The 16,064-nt window shown below is 36.1% G+C and overlaps 2 protein-coding genes across 2 annotated transcripts; one reads left to right on the forward strand and one right to left on the reverse strand.

Annotated features, from left to right (window-relative positions):
- Window positions 1-367: 367 nt before the first annotated feature.
- On the reverse strand, window positions 368-2,104 carry LOC131665414 (alpha-glucosidase-like). The gene has a single exon (XM_058937291.1). The coding sequence runs from the start codon at window positions 2,102-2,104 to the stop codon at window positions 368-370; it is 1,737 nt and encodes a 578-aa protein (XP_058793274.1).
- Window positions 2,105-7,545: 5,441 nt separating this feature from the next.
- Window positions 7,546-10,808, forward strand: LOC131665325 (cytochrome P450 6B1-like). The gene is made up of 5 exons (XM_058937152.1): window positions 7,546-7,667; window positions 7,828-8,722; window positions 8,801-9,022; window positions 9,104-9,355; window positions 9,430-10,808. The coding sequence occupies exons 2-5, from the start codon at window positions 7,861-7,863 to the stop codon at window positions 9,591-9,593; spliced, it is 1,500 nt and encodes a 499-aa protein (XP_058793135.1). The 5' UTR covers window positions 7,546-7,667; window positions 7,828-7,860; the 3' UTR covers window positions 9,594-10,808.
- The last annotated feature ends 5,256 nt before the right edge of the window (window positions 10,809-16,064 follow it).

The following is a 16,064-nucleotide window of genomic DNA, read 5'->3' on the forward strand; positions in this document are numbered from 1 at the left end:
TAGAGCAAAGCTACATGATTTCGAAAATTTTGCGACGTCTTAACATGTATTAATGAGCTCTGTTGGAAGTGCACGGTGCGGGCGCGCGCACGCACATTAATAGGAACACGCTTGAGAAACGCGCGCTCGTAATAGGTAATTTCCCTTTCGTGTTTTTGAATTACAGCGTAATTACACATCTGCCACCGGGTCGCGCTCTCTCTCTCTCTCTCTCTCTCTCTCTCTCTCTCTCTCTCGCTCACACCGGGTCTTACTGTTAGGAGACGGAAGCGATAGTTGGTAAAAAAATGGCAGAAATATTTTTGCATCAAATGATTAGCGTGAAATGAATGTATTTTTAATCAATTATTTATACAATTTTTGTTAGTTATGAAAACATATCTCTGGTGGAAGTTAAAACGACCGTTGATGCTTTAGGAACATATATTTTCTTCATTTGTACAACTTGACCACTTTCCAAGTCAGAGTTCATACTCGCCACGTAAACTAACATTTTCTTGGAATGATTACCTATAGATAATGTTCCATCTATTTCCAAATCTTCATCGGTGAAATTGATCAAGATGACAATGGGATCATAATTTGATAATCTGCGAACCACAACTAATACCTTATCGAGCACATTATACACTCGAGTATCTCCTTTTATCAAAACTGGAGATTTTCTCTTCAAATCTGATAAGGCCTTTACGATCTTATAATGTGACACTTGTAACTTTTTCTGCTGAGCCAAATTCAATGTTTTATAATTGTCATTGACCGGGAGCCAGGTTTTCGAATTTGTAGAAAAACCTGCACTAACCGAATCATCCCATTGATATGGAGTTCTTTGAGGATCTCTTGATTTCAGTTGATATCTGTCAGGTCCAGCATTACAACCAGCTGGATCGATTGTCTCCTCGTAAGTAAAGACACTATTGATCATGCCTATTTCGTCTCCATTGTACAAAACTGTCATCCCAGGTAAAATAGCAGATAGCATTGAAAATTGATCAGGTCTATTGCCATTAGAACCAAACCTTGATGCAACTCTCGCAACATCATGGTTACCTACGATCCAGTTAGCGATTTTATTCAAAGGCATTGAGCTCATCCATCTGTCGATGATCTTTTTAAAATCGGCAACTGTTGAATCGTTTTTCAAATCTGTAATAAACGCAAAATTCATAGGGTCAACTCCAACTGAGTAGAATTTCATAGTTTTAGAAAAATCGTTTCCGCCGACTTCCATAAATCCAAGCTTTTCAATCCTGTCATGATACTTCGAGTACTCGTCCATTAATTCTTTCCATGTGTTTACAATGCTATAAGTTTCATCCAAATCTCTGGTATGGTTATGAACAAGATATAGGTAATCATCAGGTGGTACAGATTCTTTAGATCTTGGTTCATCTTTCAGTAAAGGATCTTCGTAGAGGTGAGAAACCGCATCAACACGAAATCCATCAACTCCCCTTTTTAGCCAAAAGTTTATGACTTTTTCCATTTCTATTTGAAGCTTGGGATTGTTGTAGTTCAAATCTGGTTGAGATTTCAAAAATTGGTGGTAATAGTACTGACCTCGCTCCTCGTTCCATTCCCACGCTGAACCACCAAACATCGATAACCAGTTGTTGGGTGGTACTCTAGTACCATTAGGTAATTTTTTACCATCTTGCCATACGTAATATTTGGTGTAAGGGTTAATACGTTTAATACTCTTTTTAAACCACTCGTGTTGATCAGAACTATGATTTGGTACAAAGTCAAGTAAAACTTTCAAATCCAATGATTTGGCTTTCAACACAAGCTCATCGAAATCTTTCAAAGTACCATACTCATAATGTACATCCATGAAATCGGATATGTCGTAACCAAAATCGTTCTGAGGACTTGGATATATCGGGGAAAGCCAAATTGCATCGGCAAATTCTTTGATATACTGGAGTTTGCTGGTTATACCATTTAAGTCACCGATTCCATCACCATTGCTGTCTTTAAAACTACGCGGGAAAATTTGATAGAGAACGATATTATTCCACCACGATCCGGATTTTTTCGTAGAAATCTTGTACGATGAAGCGAATGCAGTCGTCACGAGGTAGAGTAAAATTACTTTCCACATTTTTGCCGATACTAACTTTGCCGCATCGTGTGCGAGTATTATATACATTGACTTTTTATATAAGATATGAGAGTTAATGGAAAAGTTTCTTATTAATTTGGTAATTGGATCAAGCGAATTGATAATATTTTCTAACGTAAATGTCATCATATATTATGAAACGAGCAAGATACAAGTCGAAAAGTTATCTAACATAAGTATCTCTGATAGGATTGCAACAGTTTATCGGTGGTAACCATGATCGACAAACTTCGCGACTCTGATATATGTTGAATAAATATACGGCAATGCGAATAACGTACGTCAACGTCAGTAAACTGACAACTTTGGTCTCTTTTTTTCATCTTTAAGCATGATGCGAGTACACCGACACTTATTAGTCGCGGTAAATTAAAATTTTTACGTATTTTGACAAAAATTTGTGTTAATGATCAACGATGCAACACTTTTATTTTTGCTACGAGTGATTAATAAATTTTGCATAACATTAGTCGACAGCGAATATGCTGTCTAGACGTGTAAGTCGGAATAGACAAGATTAATATTGAACTCGTTCACCTGCTTCTTCCTTCGCTTAATGCCAAATTTGCAAATTTGTGGCCAAATGACACAAAAAAGCTTTTTTTTGTGAAAACAGGCCTCAGCAAGAATTATAAAGATAATGGAAAAGTACTGACGATTTTGACGTATAAGAAACAATAAAAATTTCACGAAATATATCATAACTAATCTTATCATTATCATCGCACATTAACTATCTAACATGTGAATGGAGAATTAATCGCAGGTAAACGTATTAATAAAAATATTTTCACACTCTCAAAAACAAGCTCGTCAAAATAGCAGCAATATCTTCGAATCGCATATTATATACGACAAAACATCGCTACGAGATAAGGTAATTGGCTACTACTGGGGGCCAGCGCACCACTTGTCGAATAACGCTTACAGTAATAGTAGTCACGCGAGTATGGCATATAGGTATATACCCTCGCGTTCTCTGTTTGAATAGCATTAAGGATGATAATACGCAGAACTGCTGTATAGCGGAAAGTGTGCCAATTACGCACTCACTTGGCCCTACCGTCGTGCGCGCGCGAATTACTTGTGGTGTGAAATCAACATCCTCTTTTATTTGTTTTCTAATTTACGATTTTCATTTTGCATGGATTTCATAGTGACACTAGTGTCGTAAGCGTAACAAGACGCCTGATGACTTCGATAAAACGTTCATTTTCTACAATTAAATTTAAAAAAATGATAATTATCAGCGGAAAAAGTGCGATTAGTTAAATTACATAGCGTCGCACTGATTGATTGTCTTTGCACTGTCGCGTGTTCCGCAAGTGTTAAGGAATTTTTTGATAGAAGCATATGATTTCGTAATGCCAACGATTTACAAACGACGCAGTCGCGCGGCCTGATAATTTATAATTTTGCAAATTAGTTAATTAAAAGAACTAGTCGATGAAGTTACACGGCTACGCGATAAAATTTAATTTATGTAATATGCAAAAAAAACGCGATTACTTACTTGGGGACTCGAGTAGTGATTTAAAAAAATTTGTCCTTTCCGGTTTTCAATCTATAACATGCAAAATATGATCGCCTGAAGTTGATAGAGACTAAGAATTTAATAAATTTTTTTGTTGGTCATTTCGTCATAGCGTTACAATATAATGAACTAGCAGTTGTTATCAATTAAAATGGCCACAGGATGGCACTTTCAAAAAATTGTTATTACGACTCTCTCTTGTTTTATATTTTTTCTTTCTAGCCTGAGATTCTTCAACTATTAGAGAATATCAAGCGAGCGAGGAAAAAGCACTCGAGCGCGCAATCACTTAATCGATACTGAACTTCCGATAACGAGATAAATTCCTGCGCGAGTAACTGTATTACCGAGAGAGAATGAGAGGGAGTGAGCAGTTATAGAATAACACCCTCGTTTTCCAACGAAGGCGACGACTTTCTTGTGCCTCCTCCCCTTTTAATCGGCAGTGTGTTTCTTGCATTGCGAGGGCTTTGCATGATCGCGCGCGCATATTTCTATAATTATTGCCGGTGGCTCTTTGATGTGTCCGCGCGCTTCGACTTGTTCCGCCACTGTACGATTGTACCTTTTTTTCGCGCAACTATGCGATACCATACTGATTATCGAACATTTTATTCTTTATTTTTTTTCTTTGCTCTATTAACTTGTCGTTGTATAAATAATCCGTAGTAATCGCATGAAGACGTTAGACACGTTCGAAAAAGAAAGAGAACTCGCGGCGAATCGATAGTTAATGAGAATGTCTTTGGCGTGCATCCGGCATTCCTGATTCTATACGGTAGTGAACTTTCTAGTTTAACGTGCATTTGTCTATAAACGAGGTAGTTTTCAGTTTTTTTTTTTAATATAAATATATTATTTTAACGATAATATAAGATATTAAAGATATCAGATTTTTTTCGGCTTACAAAAAAAAAAATATTCGCTTAGCTCAAGGGCAATGAAATCTTGCCGAACCAAAAGACCCGCTTGAAATCCTTAAATGCAAAGACATTCCAGAATTAAATCTAATAGAGCTTAAATTATTTTTAATATTCGTCTTTATTTACATATTTCACTAAATAGACTTTTTTAGCCACTTATAAATCAGCTTAGATTAGTGTGATAATATGTCGACTCTCGTTTTCAATGATTATCCTCGCAATTCCTCGTTGAGTTAATCTATAAAATTATTGAAATTTCAAATTTAATGCGACAAAATAATAGTCAAATAAGCGAAAATTTGACGGCGAAAGCACTCGAATACAGAAAATCCTCGTGAGTTTCTAAAATTTCATCCAAGTCAAGCGGTGATTTATAATTCTACGATGAGTTCGCGATTAACTGCGCTTCCCCATCAGTAGCCCGAGTAAGTATGTCACGCGAATTATCCGAATCCGGAAAGTCCTAGTGCGTATACCCTCTCGACTGAGAGCAGCTGCCGTTTGGCGACGACGACGGCGACGTCTTAATAGCGAATTCATGCTAATGCATCGCGCGCTCGCGCAAGTTTTAGTCGGTTTTCTAGTCGGCAGCTCAAAGGTTATACTATTCGTTATCGCTAAAGTAAATGAGACATAAATTCCTGAACGAATGCGGTCTTTTTCTTCAAGTGGCAGCGAGCAAACGCGTGTTGCTTCGGGAGATATCGAGAGATATGAAAGTTGATTTGATATCCTTATTAAAGTGTCAATTTGAAAATACTTTTGGAAAAGGATTAATAAATTTGGCTGCACGATATTCCTAGATGTAGTTTGCAACGCAAGACTAAGCCAATCGTGGTTTCTATATCACAGTCGATTGCAACCGGAGTCACTTAAATAGCACCAATACGCAGCGACTATAATGTTTGACCGAAGTGAAACTTCAACTGTTACGCGATAAAAGAATGGTAAATGGTCGGCCGAGTCACATTAACATATAAATTCAGGCAGCGGCAAGATGTCTGCTGAAAAAATAACTTATCGATCGGCGGAAACACATACACGCTCCTTCTCTAACACCCTTTTAATGGCAAAGGCGTCTTATCGACAATCGGTGACGACGCGATTCACAAAAAAACAGTTGCTCACTCCGTATATAAATAAGGAGAGCACACAGGCGCGCGCGCGCCACACAGCCAATTAAGCGAGTATTTTTCGGGCGCTGCACATTATGTATGTATATCTATATACGTACGCGGGCGGAGTTCGGTGGCTTCTTGTCACCTGCCGCCCGCGGCAAACCTCTTCGCGAGCGGGCAGCTGCAGGCGATATGGCCTCGAGAAAAACTTTATGCGCCCGCGAGCTCCGACCTTTATACATATTTCTTGGCTTGATGCGTTTCGTGCTTGCCGATCGTATTTATGCAAACGGTTATTAATTCGCGTCGGTTGTGATCGCGAGCTTCATCGATCAGCGCGTCGATCGGATAAATATTGAAGTCGGGGCTCAATTAAGTTTGTGTACTACGCAATTTTTCTCGAGCGCATCGCCAGTGAAGTTTCGTTTCGCGAGCTGTCGGTACGTAGGCTTGACTCTCGGAGAAAATCCTATGTCGTGCGCCTAAGGAGGCACAGCACAAACAATTCAATAAAAGAAACAAGCTAAGAGGGAAAAAGTAAAACGATGAGTGTATTCAACGTAAAGTTTTTTTATCCACTCTATATAAGAGAGCCTTGGAATTCTAATGCGCGTTACGCGTGGACGCGTGCCAACGGCTCGCGTTATGGATATTTACTGTGCGCGAGCACGTACTCCGACGAGATCGGCGGCTTTATCGGGCGGCTAATGAGCGCTCCGAGTGAATCGAGCAGAGCGAGAGAGAGAGAGAGAGAGAGAGAGAGAGAGAGAGAGAGAGAGAGCGCAGGCAGGCGGCAAGTGCATTGTGATGCCTCGAGGATATAGAAAGAGCTGGAATCATTGCCCACTTTGCACTTATATATACCGTGATGCACGCACTGTTATGAATATATGTGTGCACTCGTTTATGATGGCTTATTCGCTTGTTCTTGGCGCGTCATTTAATTGATATGAACTGTGATACATACTACTGATGTATTATTAAACAGATCTAGATAAATCGCGTTGAAGCTTAGAAATTCAGCGACATTTGTGGTAAAATGCATGCATTATGAAACAGAGCTCTGCTATACATTGTTCTTTAGAAAAATAGTTCTAACATGCAAATGAACACATCAACAATATGAAATAACCAGTTAATTAGATTGATTGTGAGTAATATATAGATTCACCGTGCATTTTATAGTCAAAACGAGTAAAAGCAAACATATCTTACGACTTGCTTAGAGACATTGCGTGTAATCGCAACTTTTAGATTTAATATTTATTCAATGATTGTCATTGATAAGTTTGACCTAGCAGATGACATAAGGTAATGTTATTTATCACTCCATAGCGTACAGAAATGACGTAGCATTTTATACTATTCTAATTGAGAAAGTCACTACCTACTACAATATGACGTAGCTTTCTTTCTCTCTCTCTCTCTCTCTCTCTCTTACTCTGTCTTTATATAAAGTTCAAATTACACATATGTCACGCAGTTTTAGCATTGACAATTTTTATTTCAAACTTTTAGTAATAATAAGACTATAATGTAATTCACTTTGATTTGTACATTGATTTTCTATTACTATAAGGTAATGAATTCGTAGTATCTCTTCTGTTTACATACTATAGTTTATAAATATCATCTGTAACTATTCTTCAAATATCTTGATAACGCTGACTATCAGGATATTACTGACACAACAGTCTTCTCAGCTGAACAACAATGATAAGCGTTTTTTTCTTTAAAAAAGTCAGACAAGCGGTAATTACTAAGAAAAATCCCAAGTCACTGTGACGGGAGGAATTGATATCGATAAAAGGTAAAGCTGATTTCTATTGAACATCAGTTCAGTGTGTGAATCCTTACAGTTTCGACATGTATTTTTCCTCTTTATTAGAAAAATTTGTCGTAGTTTACTGTGTTTATTAGATTTTACAAATTGTATACAATTGTCAACTTTGTATTTGTTCTATAAGGTAAAATACTGCTATTCAAAAATATATTAATTCTATGGGATATTCATTTTCATCAATTATTACATTCCAAATATAAGTTTACTTGTATTAATTAACAATCATTTTCTATTAATACTTATTTATCAATTTAAAAAATTTACAGTTACTTCTTATTTTTCAGTTCACGCGTTAAAACATATAACGAATTAATACAATGGAGCTTGGAATTTTCGAATTATTAATATCAATAGGAATTATCTTTTTGGGTCTCTATTATTATACGTATTCAAAATTTGATTATTGGATAAAAAGAAAAATAGAAGGCCCGAAACCAATACCATTTTTCGGAAATTTTAAAGACGTAATACTTGGAAAAAAACATGATGCTATGCTTATTCAAGAATTTTACGAACAATTTAAAAATGAACCTCTCGTTGGGATTTATTCGCTAAGCAGTCCAAAACTGATTGTAAAAGACCTTGATTTGATAAAGGACGTATTAATAAAAGACTTCAATGTGTTTGCTGATAGAGGAATCAAAATTCATGAAAAGGTGGAACCATTTAGTTTACATATTTTTAATTTAGAATATAAACGTTGGAAACCAGTAAGAGCAAAATTGACACCAATCTTCACTTCTGGCAAACTCAGAGATATGTTTTACTTAATCGCTGATTGTGGTACACATTTTCAAAATTACGTGGAACGTTTGGCTGAAAAAAGTGATGCGGTCGATTGTCGTGAATTGACAGCTAAGTTTACGACTGACTCCATAGGTGTTTGTGCTTTTGGGTTGAATATGAATTCTATTGCCGAAGAAGACAGTGAATTTCGTAAATTTGGTAGGAGTCTATTTGAACCTTCTTTCAGAAATAAAGCAAAACGCTTACTGAGACAGTTTGCGCCTGCAATCTACGATGTAATCGGAAGATACATGCAGCCAGCCGCTGATAAGTTTTTCGAAAAATGTGTCAAAGAAACTATGACCTTTAGAAAAGACAATAATGTAAGAAGGAATGATTTCCTTGATCTACTTATAGATTTGAAAAATAATCCTGAAAAAATTCAAACATTTGGTAAGTGTTGTGATACAGATAAATATTATTTTTAATTGTTAGACTGTTTGATACTCAAATTTGTTCAAATAATTGCAGAATTAACAGACCAGCTACTCATTTCTCAAGCTTTTGTATTTTTTGCTGCTGGGTTTGAAACTTCGTCGACCACAATGGCCAATGCATTACATGAATTGGCCCTTAATCAAGATATACAAGATAAACTACGAAAAGAAATAAATGAAGAACTTGAGAAGTGTAATGGAAAATTGACGTATGATAGCGTAAAAAATATGAGATATTTAGATCAAATTATCAAAGGTAAAGTCTTCTATAAAATATTTTAAGCGTATACTTCGGTTCAATTCAGTGTAGAAACTATATTTACAAAACAATTTGCAGAAACATTGAGAAAATATCCACCCGTTACAATGTTAGTGAGAAAAACATTAACATCTTACACATTTAATGACACGAAATGTACGATACCTAAAAATATGTCAGTTTTTATACCAATATGGTCAATTCATAGAGACCCCGAAATTTATCGCAATCCGGAAGTATACGATCCAGAGAGGTTTAGTGAAGAAAATGAAAAATCAAGGCACCCTATGACTTTTCTACCATTCGGAGATGGTCCGCATAATTGCATAGGTAATTTAATACTGCTCGTGTTATCAATAATGTTTAATATATTTTTATACTTACAAATCTTTCAATTAATTAAGGTTCCCGTTTTGCTAATTATCAATCCAAGGTTGGAATTATTTCCGTTATTCAGAAATATAAAGTTGAAATTTGCGACAAAACTTGTAAAGACTATCGACTGATTCCACAAGCCATTATTGCTATGCCTAAAGGTGGTCTGCACGTCAAGTTAACAAAAGTATGAGTTGAAGCTTTAGTATTTTTCTCTTTCAAGAGTGACTGAAGAGGTTAAAAATTATTATCGTCTTTTATGTGTAAATTGTTTATATTAGATAGAAAGTATGCTTTTATTTATTTTCTGATGCGTATTTTATTTAAAAATGTTATTTTATCATCACTGCCATAAATCAGGTTTCTAATGAAAAATACTTTCTTTCTTGTGAATCACAAAAATATGTTTCATTATTTCCGATTGATTTTTTAGTTATATTTTATATTTATTGAGCAGTCTTTTTGATTTTTTTATTATATATGTAATTGGCTCTTTATGATGTTAAAATCTTGTGATATTTTCAAAATATTTAATAAGGAGATGTAAATAATCATATTGTTTTAATGTTTGAAAGAATAAATTGTAACCATTTACTTTTTTCAAAGTACCACGTGTATGTTTGATTTTGAAACAATTTGTCATAAATTAATCTTTAAATTAGCATTATATCGATAACGACACTTAAATGTTTTGTATAGATTCAGGCAAATAATTTTTTATTTTTCATGTGTAATATTTTATGAGATTTTTTAAATAACTGCATGATACGAATGCTGGAAGTGAAAGTAGTAACAAAATCCTGTGAAATGTAAAATATTTATTTAAGAGATATGATAATGATGTACCATATTTATACTTCAATATGTACATAGAATCAGTTATAATAAGGTATTGTTAAACAATTATTTAATATAGTTATATATAGTTTTTCTATACTCCATATTTTCATGTTTTTGTACTAGCAAAAAAATTAGTTTACAGTTAATTGAATGTGCGTCATTGAGTAAAAATAAATGTGAAATTTTATTTTTAACCGAGTTGCTCTTATGAATCGTGAATAAAAAGTCCAGTGTCAAGTTCCGCGTTAATAAAAATAGTAGCAATTATTATAAAAGACAGAACTGCATTGTAAAAAGAAAAAAATGTATGAACACAGAAGTGTCCAGTACAACATTCGTGTGGTCGACCATGCGTGTATTGTACATTTCAGTAAGTAGTGTAAATAAATAAGCGCACAAACATCCTGGCAGGGGCATAATAACGCACATACGTGATACCTATATTTTTCTTTTAATCATAAATATCACGGAAATTCTTATTATTTATTTAAGAATACGAAAACTTTTAAATTTATTTATTTTTAATATATAAAACGATGTACTATGAAGAATAAAAGGATACTAGTCTTGTCTTTCGGTTATTCGTTTTTTTCTTTGCCTTCTTTACCCCTTTTTGTGTTCTTAAAGATTTTATTTGTTTTTGAAATAAAGAAATTAAAGAAATTTTTTGTTTGATCGATAAGAAATGTTATAATTATAGTCATTTGATTCAATATACAGTAATCGATAGAATACATTATTCCACATTATATTATCAAATATTATAATACAATTTAAAGATTTTATCAAAATACAATTTGCAGTTCCTTTCACGCTCGTATACATTCGACTGAATATCTTTTATAAATAGTTTCCAGAATCTAATTAATTCTTCCTTCGAAATGCCTAACATATAAAATTCGATAATCACTCGCCCCCGCAAAATATCACGCCTAAAGGCACAGAAATTCATTTTTGGGTGCGTTTATAGCAGTTCGCAGCACTCGGCCTCTCGCTGGAAACAAAAAAAATCTTTATATCCAACTTGATCTCTCCCGGATAATTCTGATCTTTTTCTTTTCCTCATCATCCGTGTACTTTGACTTTTATCGATGGTCGATTTCTCAATTGCTGACACGGCCATTGCCGCTGCGCCGACCCGAATTTTATTGCCCTGTACGTCATTGCACATTTCCGATTTATATTTATCGACCTGCAACTTAATTTACCTTTTACTCGTCTTGCTGTCGTTCTGTGATGTATTGCATATTAATTCTAACCGTATACGACGTATTGCTCCAGATAAAAAGAAAATACAAAAAGCTTGTAACGTGAATTACACTTGTTTACGCGACAACCAATCAGATAACAGTATTTTAAGGAAATATACGTATTTACGTTAGAGTTACTATAAAATACTACAGCGAACTCTATTTGTTTTTTGTTTGGAATTTTCGCGGAAACTATGATGAAAAGAAAAAAAAAATAAGAAGAAACGTGAATCATGCATAAGTAGAAATTAATAACAGTATACTAACGGAATGTTATCAAAATCGTATGCACGCCTGGAGATTTATCGAGGTTATTAAAAAGCTGTTCTATAAATATCTCTAGAGAAGTGGTTTTTTGTTTCAGGTTCCATTACTTAACGTATTAAGCAGATACTTAAAACGAGAAAGAGCCTCGAGGCAACGTACAATCCGTTTTGCCCAACGAACTAATTTGCTCCGGCTGGCGGCGAGAGAATTTCGGATATCCAATGGCGAGGGAAAAACAGTTGCTCGGAGAATTTTTTGTTTATAATCATTGTACGGGTATTTACGCAACGTTGTTGCAAAAGACTCGAGCTATCGCCAGGGAGGAATGCGGCTTTTCGGAAATTTTTTTTTTTTCGAGAGTTGGGAAATCGAATATTCACTATACGAGTTTTAAAGCCGCCCACGCAACTGCTATTATGTTACCCATCGAGTTTGCCCTCGATTATTAAGAGCATTAAGGCACGATATTGAATTCCATTAGCTTCGCTAACGCCGCATCGCCCTTTCTTTTTACGAAATTCCATTTCACGGGACGAGAGAACGAACCGCGATGATGATTAAGCGCTCTGCTATACACACGCACGTGAGATTTTTTAATCGACTGCGCGCTGACCTTTACTTATTGTTTTTTTTTCGCAAGAACAATTTTCCTCTCGGCCGATGCTATCGCGTCGATGGATGATTGATTCTTTTGTCATATTACGTATTCGAATTGAATTGTACGTTGAGGCTTCCATTTCCACTGATGCATCTGACTTTCAGAAAAAAATTTCGCCAAGAAACAGCATTTTAATTTCGGCCAAGACTCGAAGCGCATCATCTCCAACTGATTTTACAAGCATCACACGCATAGACAGCCAATAAGACGATTTCTGATTATAAAGTTCGACAATCGTGTCAGGTGTTGGGCTTGAAGCTCGAAGAGCATGAAAATTATCGAGGGCACAGCGCAGGCCCCGCGGCATAGCTTCGCGTGATGCTCGCTCGCGAATCCCGAATTCTTTTTGTTTCTTTTTTTCTTCTTCCCGCAGGCACGTGGGCGTGCGCGTGCGGCGTTGCATATTTCTCTCTTTTTCATTTTCCTCTCGAAAGCGTCAAGAGCGTACTTTGAACTTGCGGCTTTTGACACGGCTTCAGGCGTTGTTGTTATTCTGCGCTTCAACTTTCTATGTATACAGGTCATTGATGCATTTCATGGCAGTATCGGGAAAAATCGACAATTTACTCAAGTAATTTTTCACGTAAGTGGCTTAGTTCTTTGAGAGATCGTCATTATTTTTTATTATTATTAGCACACATTCCAATCTATTTGCTAATCAGTGACAAATACATCTTTATTGATTCCCCATTTAATATATGCAGCTCAGAAAACCATAAACAGCTCATCAAGTTCAAGTATTCAAACCATAACAGTATCATGATTAAAACTGTGAAATTGTTCGCTCAATCGAAACCTATTTACATTACTAACAAGGTCAGTGAAGATTACACATCGAAAAAAAAACACTGGTCCCTTCAACGCATTTATGCGAAGCCGACTTCACATCTCACAGACTTCATCTTCATTCCCCGCATGACTTCAGTAAAAACGGAATTCATCCAAGCAAGAAAACGTCATTAAGAAAGAAAAAAGAAAACTGTCTCATTCACACTTTTATTCAGATTGCAAGATGAGTGGTAGTTGAAAGAAGAATCCTTTCTTGACGAGCGTGGACTCGTAAAAGCAATTAAAAGCAGGTCGTGCGAGTGTGTATGATGTCTCAATCGTGACTGCCCGCTGTTTTATCGTTATATTCGTTTGCATCGATCGAGAGAGAGAGAGAGAGAGAGAGAGAGAGAGAGAGAGAGAGAGAGAGAGAGAGAGAGAGAGAGAGAGAGAGAGAATTAAGCGGGTGGATCCGTTAATGACACGCCGCGTAAAGGGGGCCCCCCGGCTGTGAAACCACCAATAAATTCACTAATTCCATCACGCGCGTGTGCACGTGACTGCATATACTTCCTTTTTACACCCACACGATTTCTTCGCATCTTTCCACTCGTTTTATGGTGTTCTTAGCGAGAGGGTTTCGTGTAGTTTTGTTGTATCCGGATGGTCCGCTTTTTTAACGTTGGAGGAGCAATCGAGTGAGGTATGGGAATTTCGGTTGTATGATTTGTACTTGTGGGATAATTGTGAGGTGTTGTAAAATGTTGACGGTACTTTTTATCAATTTATTGACTCGATTATTGTACGTTTAATCGAAATAATACGCACGTCGTCGTTAAAACTTTTTCTTTTACATATTTTTTTTTTAAATTCTTAATTTACAAAATCAGACTCCCATAAATATAATTATACAATAAATCCTACAAATACTTTCACCAACTACTCGATTCGATCACACCTAAAAATATCATCATTCTCATTTAGTATATTATAATCCCGGAAACTGGCGCGAATTGGTCAGAGAAGACTCCCTGCCGAGATTTTTTATTTGATATAGCTCTCTCTCTCTCTCTCTCTCTGTCGCGTTTTTATTCCGCACGTCAGGCGTCCTCATTTTTTTTTCATCTTCCTTCGACTTTCGTATACGCGCGTCTCTTTAATGTTGACCGCGCTCGCGCGCGAGATATTGCTTTTACGCCTGATAAATGATGAAGATATATTGCTCGGTACAACTTCATTGTTCCGTGACTGTTAATATATAATTGATGCGCTTGATGTATTGATTCATCGAGAGCGCCATGTAGATTTTTAATTAGTACCTCATTATGTGGCATTTTCTTTTTGGCGGTTCATTGTTGATGAGAATCGGAACGATTGCATTGTGTGTATGTACCTTATCTTGATTTTTGATACGAATCTTTTGCAACATGACTGATGCGAAAAAATTTAAATCTCTACATGGAGGTTTCATTAATAAATAATTGTTTTTTCAATAATTCGTGTCTGACCAATCGCGACTATTACTTAATATTACTGATAAATTTATTTGCATTCAAAGTAAAGATATTCGATTTATTTCTTCATCCAATCATAAATCAATGTGCTACGTATACAAAAGTTAGTAACGGGCGCCACAGATATAGCCGCATCAAATAGCCTCTTTACTCGGATAATTCGATATGTATGTACGTATTTATTTAGTCTCAAGACAAGTATGATAATAAATTATTTATAACAATCATTTTGAGAACCTGCCATTTCGAATTCATAATTAGTATGTCATAAAAGAACTTTTTTAGATGAAAAAAGCGCATTGCAAGAAAAAAAGCAGGAGCTGAAAACGAAGGGCGTATATATTTTGCATCGAGCATGTGCCCAAGGCGACGCACCGCACGTCGATTCCATTACTAGTCAAGCACGAATGTTCGATGATTAGCTTCCAACTGAAGTGTGCGTATGCCTCGCAGGGTCGCGATTTGTTTTGCCGTGTTATATGCACCTGGATAATGAGATCTTTAAGCTAATTTGTTTTCGCACGTGCGCGTGTGCGATTTTCATTTATCGTTTAAAATGTGCATTCCTTTTCTTCCTCTCGAAGCAGAAGACGAAGAACACGCGACTCGGTAAATCCTTCTCAAAGAGGGGTCCATTATTCTGCGCGAGGGGGCACAAAGAAACCATCAATATCCTCTCTCGCAGCGAAATGTGCTCTGGGTCGTTCATCAAACGGCAGCGACGATAATTCGCGCGTTCGCAACGCTGATACAACTTCATTCTGTGTGCACCAGGTGGTCGGCCTCTCTTACATATTTATACATATATATACATATATATGTGTGTGTGTGTACTTTTTTTGTTCGTTGAGAGCTTTAGTCTCCTTCTCAATCGACGTATGTACGTACCAGTGGATAATCAATTTAATCGTGAAACTCGTCTTCGATTTATGACTCGGTAGCGGTCCGTGAGCTCGCGCACGACGACCGATGAAAGGTTACTAAAGTGATTTCTGAATCGCGGGATGAGTCTGCGCGAAAAGGGTTGCGTATTGTTGTACGTTTGTAGGGATCGTCATATTGAAATCGTTCGATGTATATGCATTAACTGGAGTGTCATTATACGGATTTTAATGATTGCGGTTATTGTCCGATTGACGTGAGAGATCTGATAATTTGTCAGAATTTTGCGTTAGTAGTAAAGTTGACAATTTATTAACGCGTGCACTACTATTTCCTGTCCCAGATTCTTGAAAAATTTTGAAATCCGCTAATCAAATCTATCATTCGTATTTTTTAATGATAATCCTTAGCTGCCGAAAATACAAAGTCATATTTTCTAATTACGAATGATGAACCAGCGAAACAAAATTGAACAGCCCATAAAT

The sequence above is a fragment of the Phymastichus coffea genome, unplaced genomic scaffold (assembly GCF_024137745.1).
Source record: "Phymastichus coffea isolate CEN01 unplaced genomic scaffold, Cenicafe_Pcof_1.1 PCOF00050, whole genome shotgun sequence".
Classification (NCBI taxonomy): domain Eukaryota; kingdom Metazoa; phylum Arthropoda; class Insecta; order Hymenoptera; family Eulophidae; genus Phymastichus; species Phymastichus coffea.

Excerpts from the sequence above, each read along its gene's own strand:
- LOC131665414 (XM_058937291.1), bottom strand. The coding sequence starts at position 2,104 with ATGTGGAAAGTAATTTTACTCTACCTCGTGACGACTGCATTCGCTTCA.
- LOC131665325 (XM_058937152.1), top strand. The coding sequence starts at position 7,861 with ATGGAGCTTGGAATTTTCGAATTATTAATATCAATAGGAATTATCTTT. Across the intron at positions 8,723-8,800 it reads TGAAAAAATTCAAACATTTG|AATTAACAGACCAGCTACTC; the intron begins GTAAGTGTTGTG and ends AAATAATTGCAG. Across the intron at positions 9,356-9,429 it reads TGGTCCGCATAATTGCATAG|GTTCCCGTTTTGCTAATTAT; the intron begins GTAATTTAATAC and ends CAATTAATTAAG.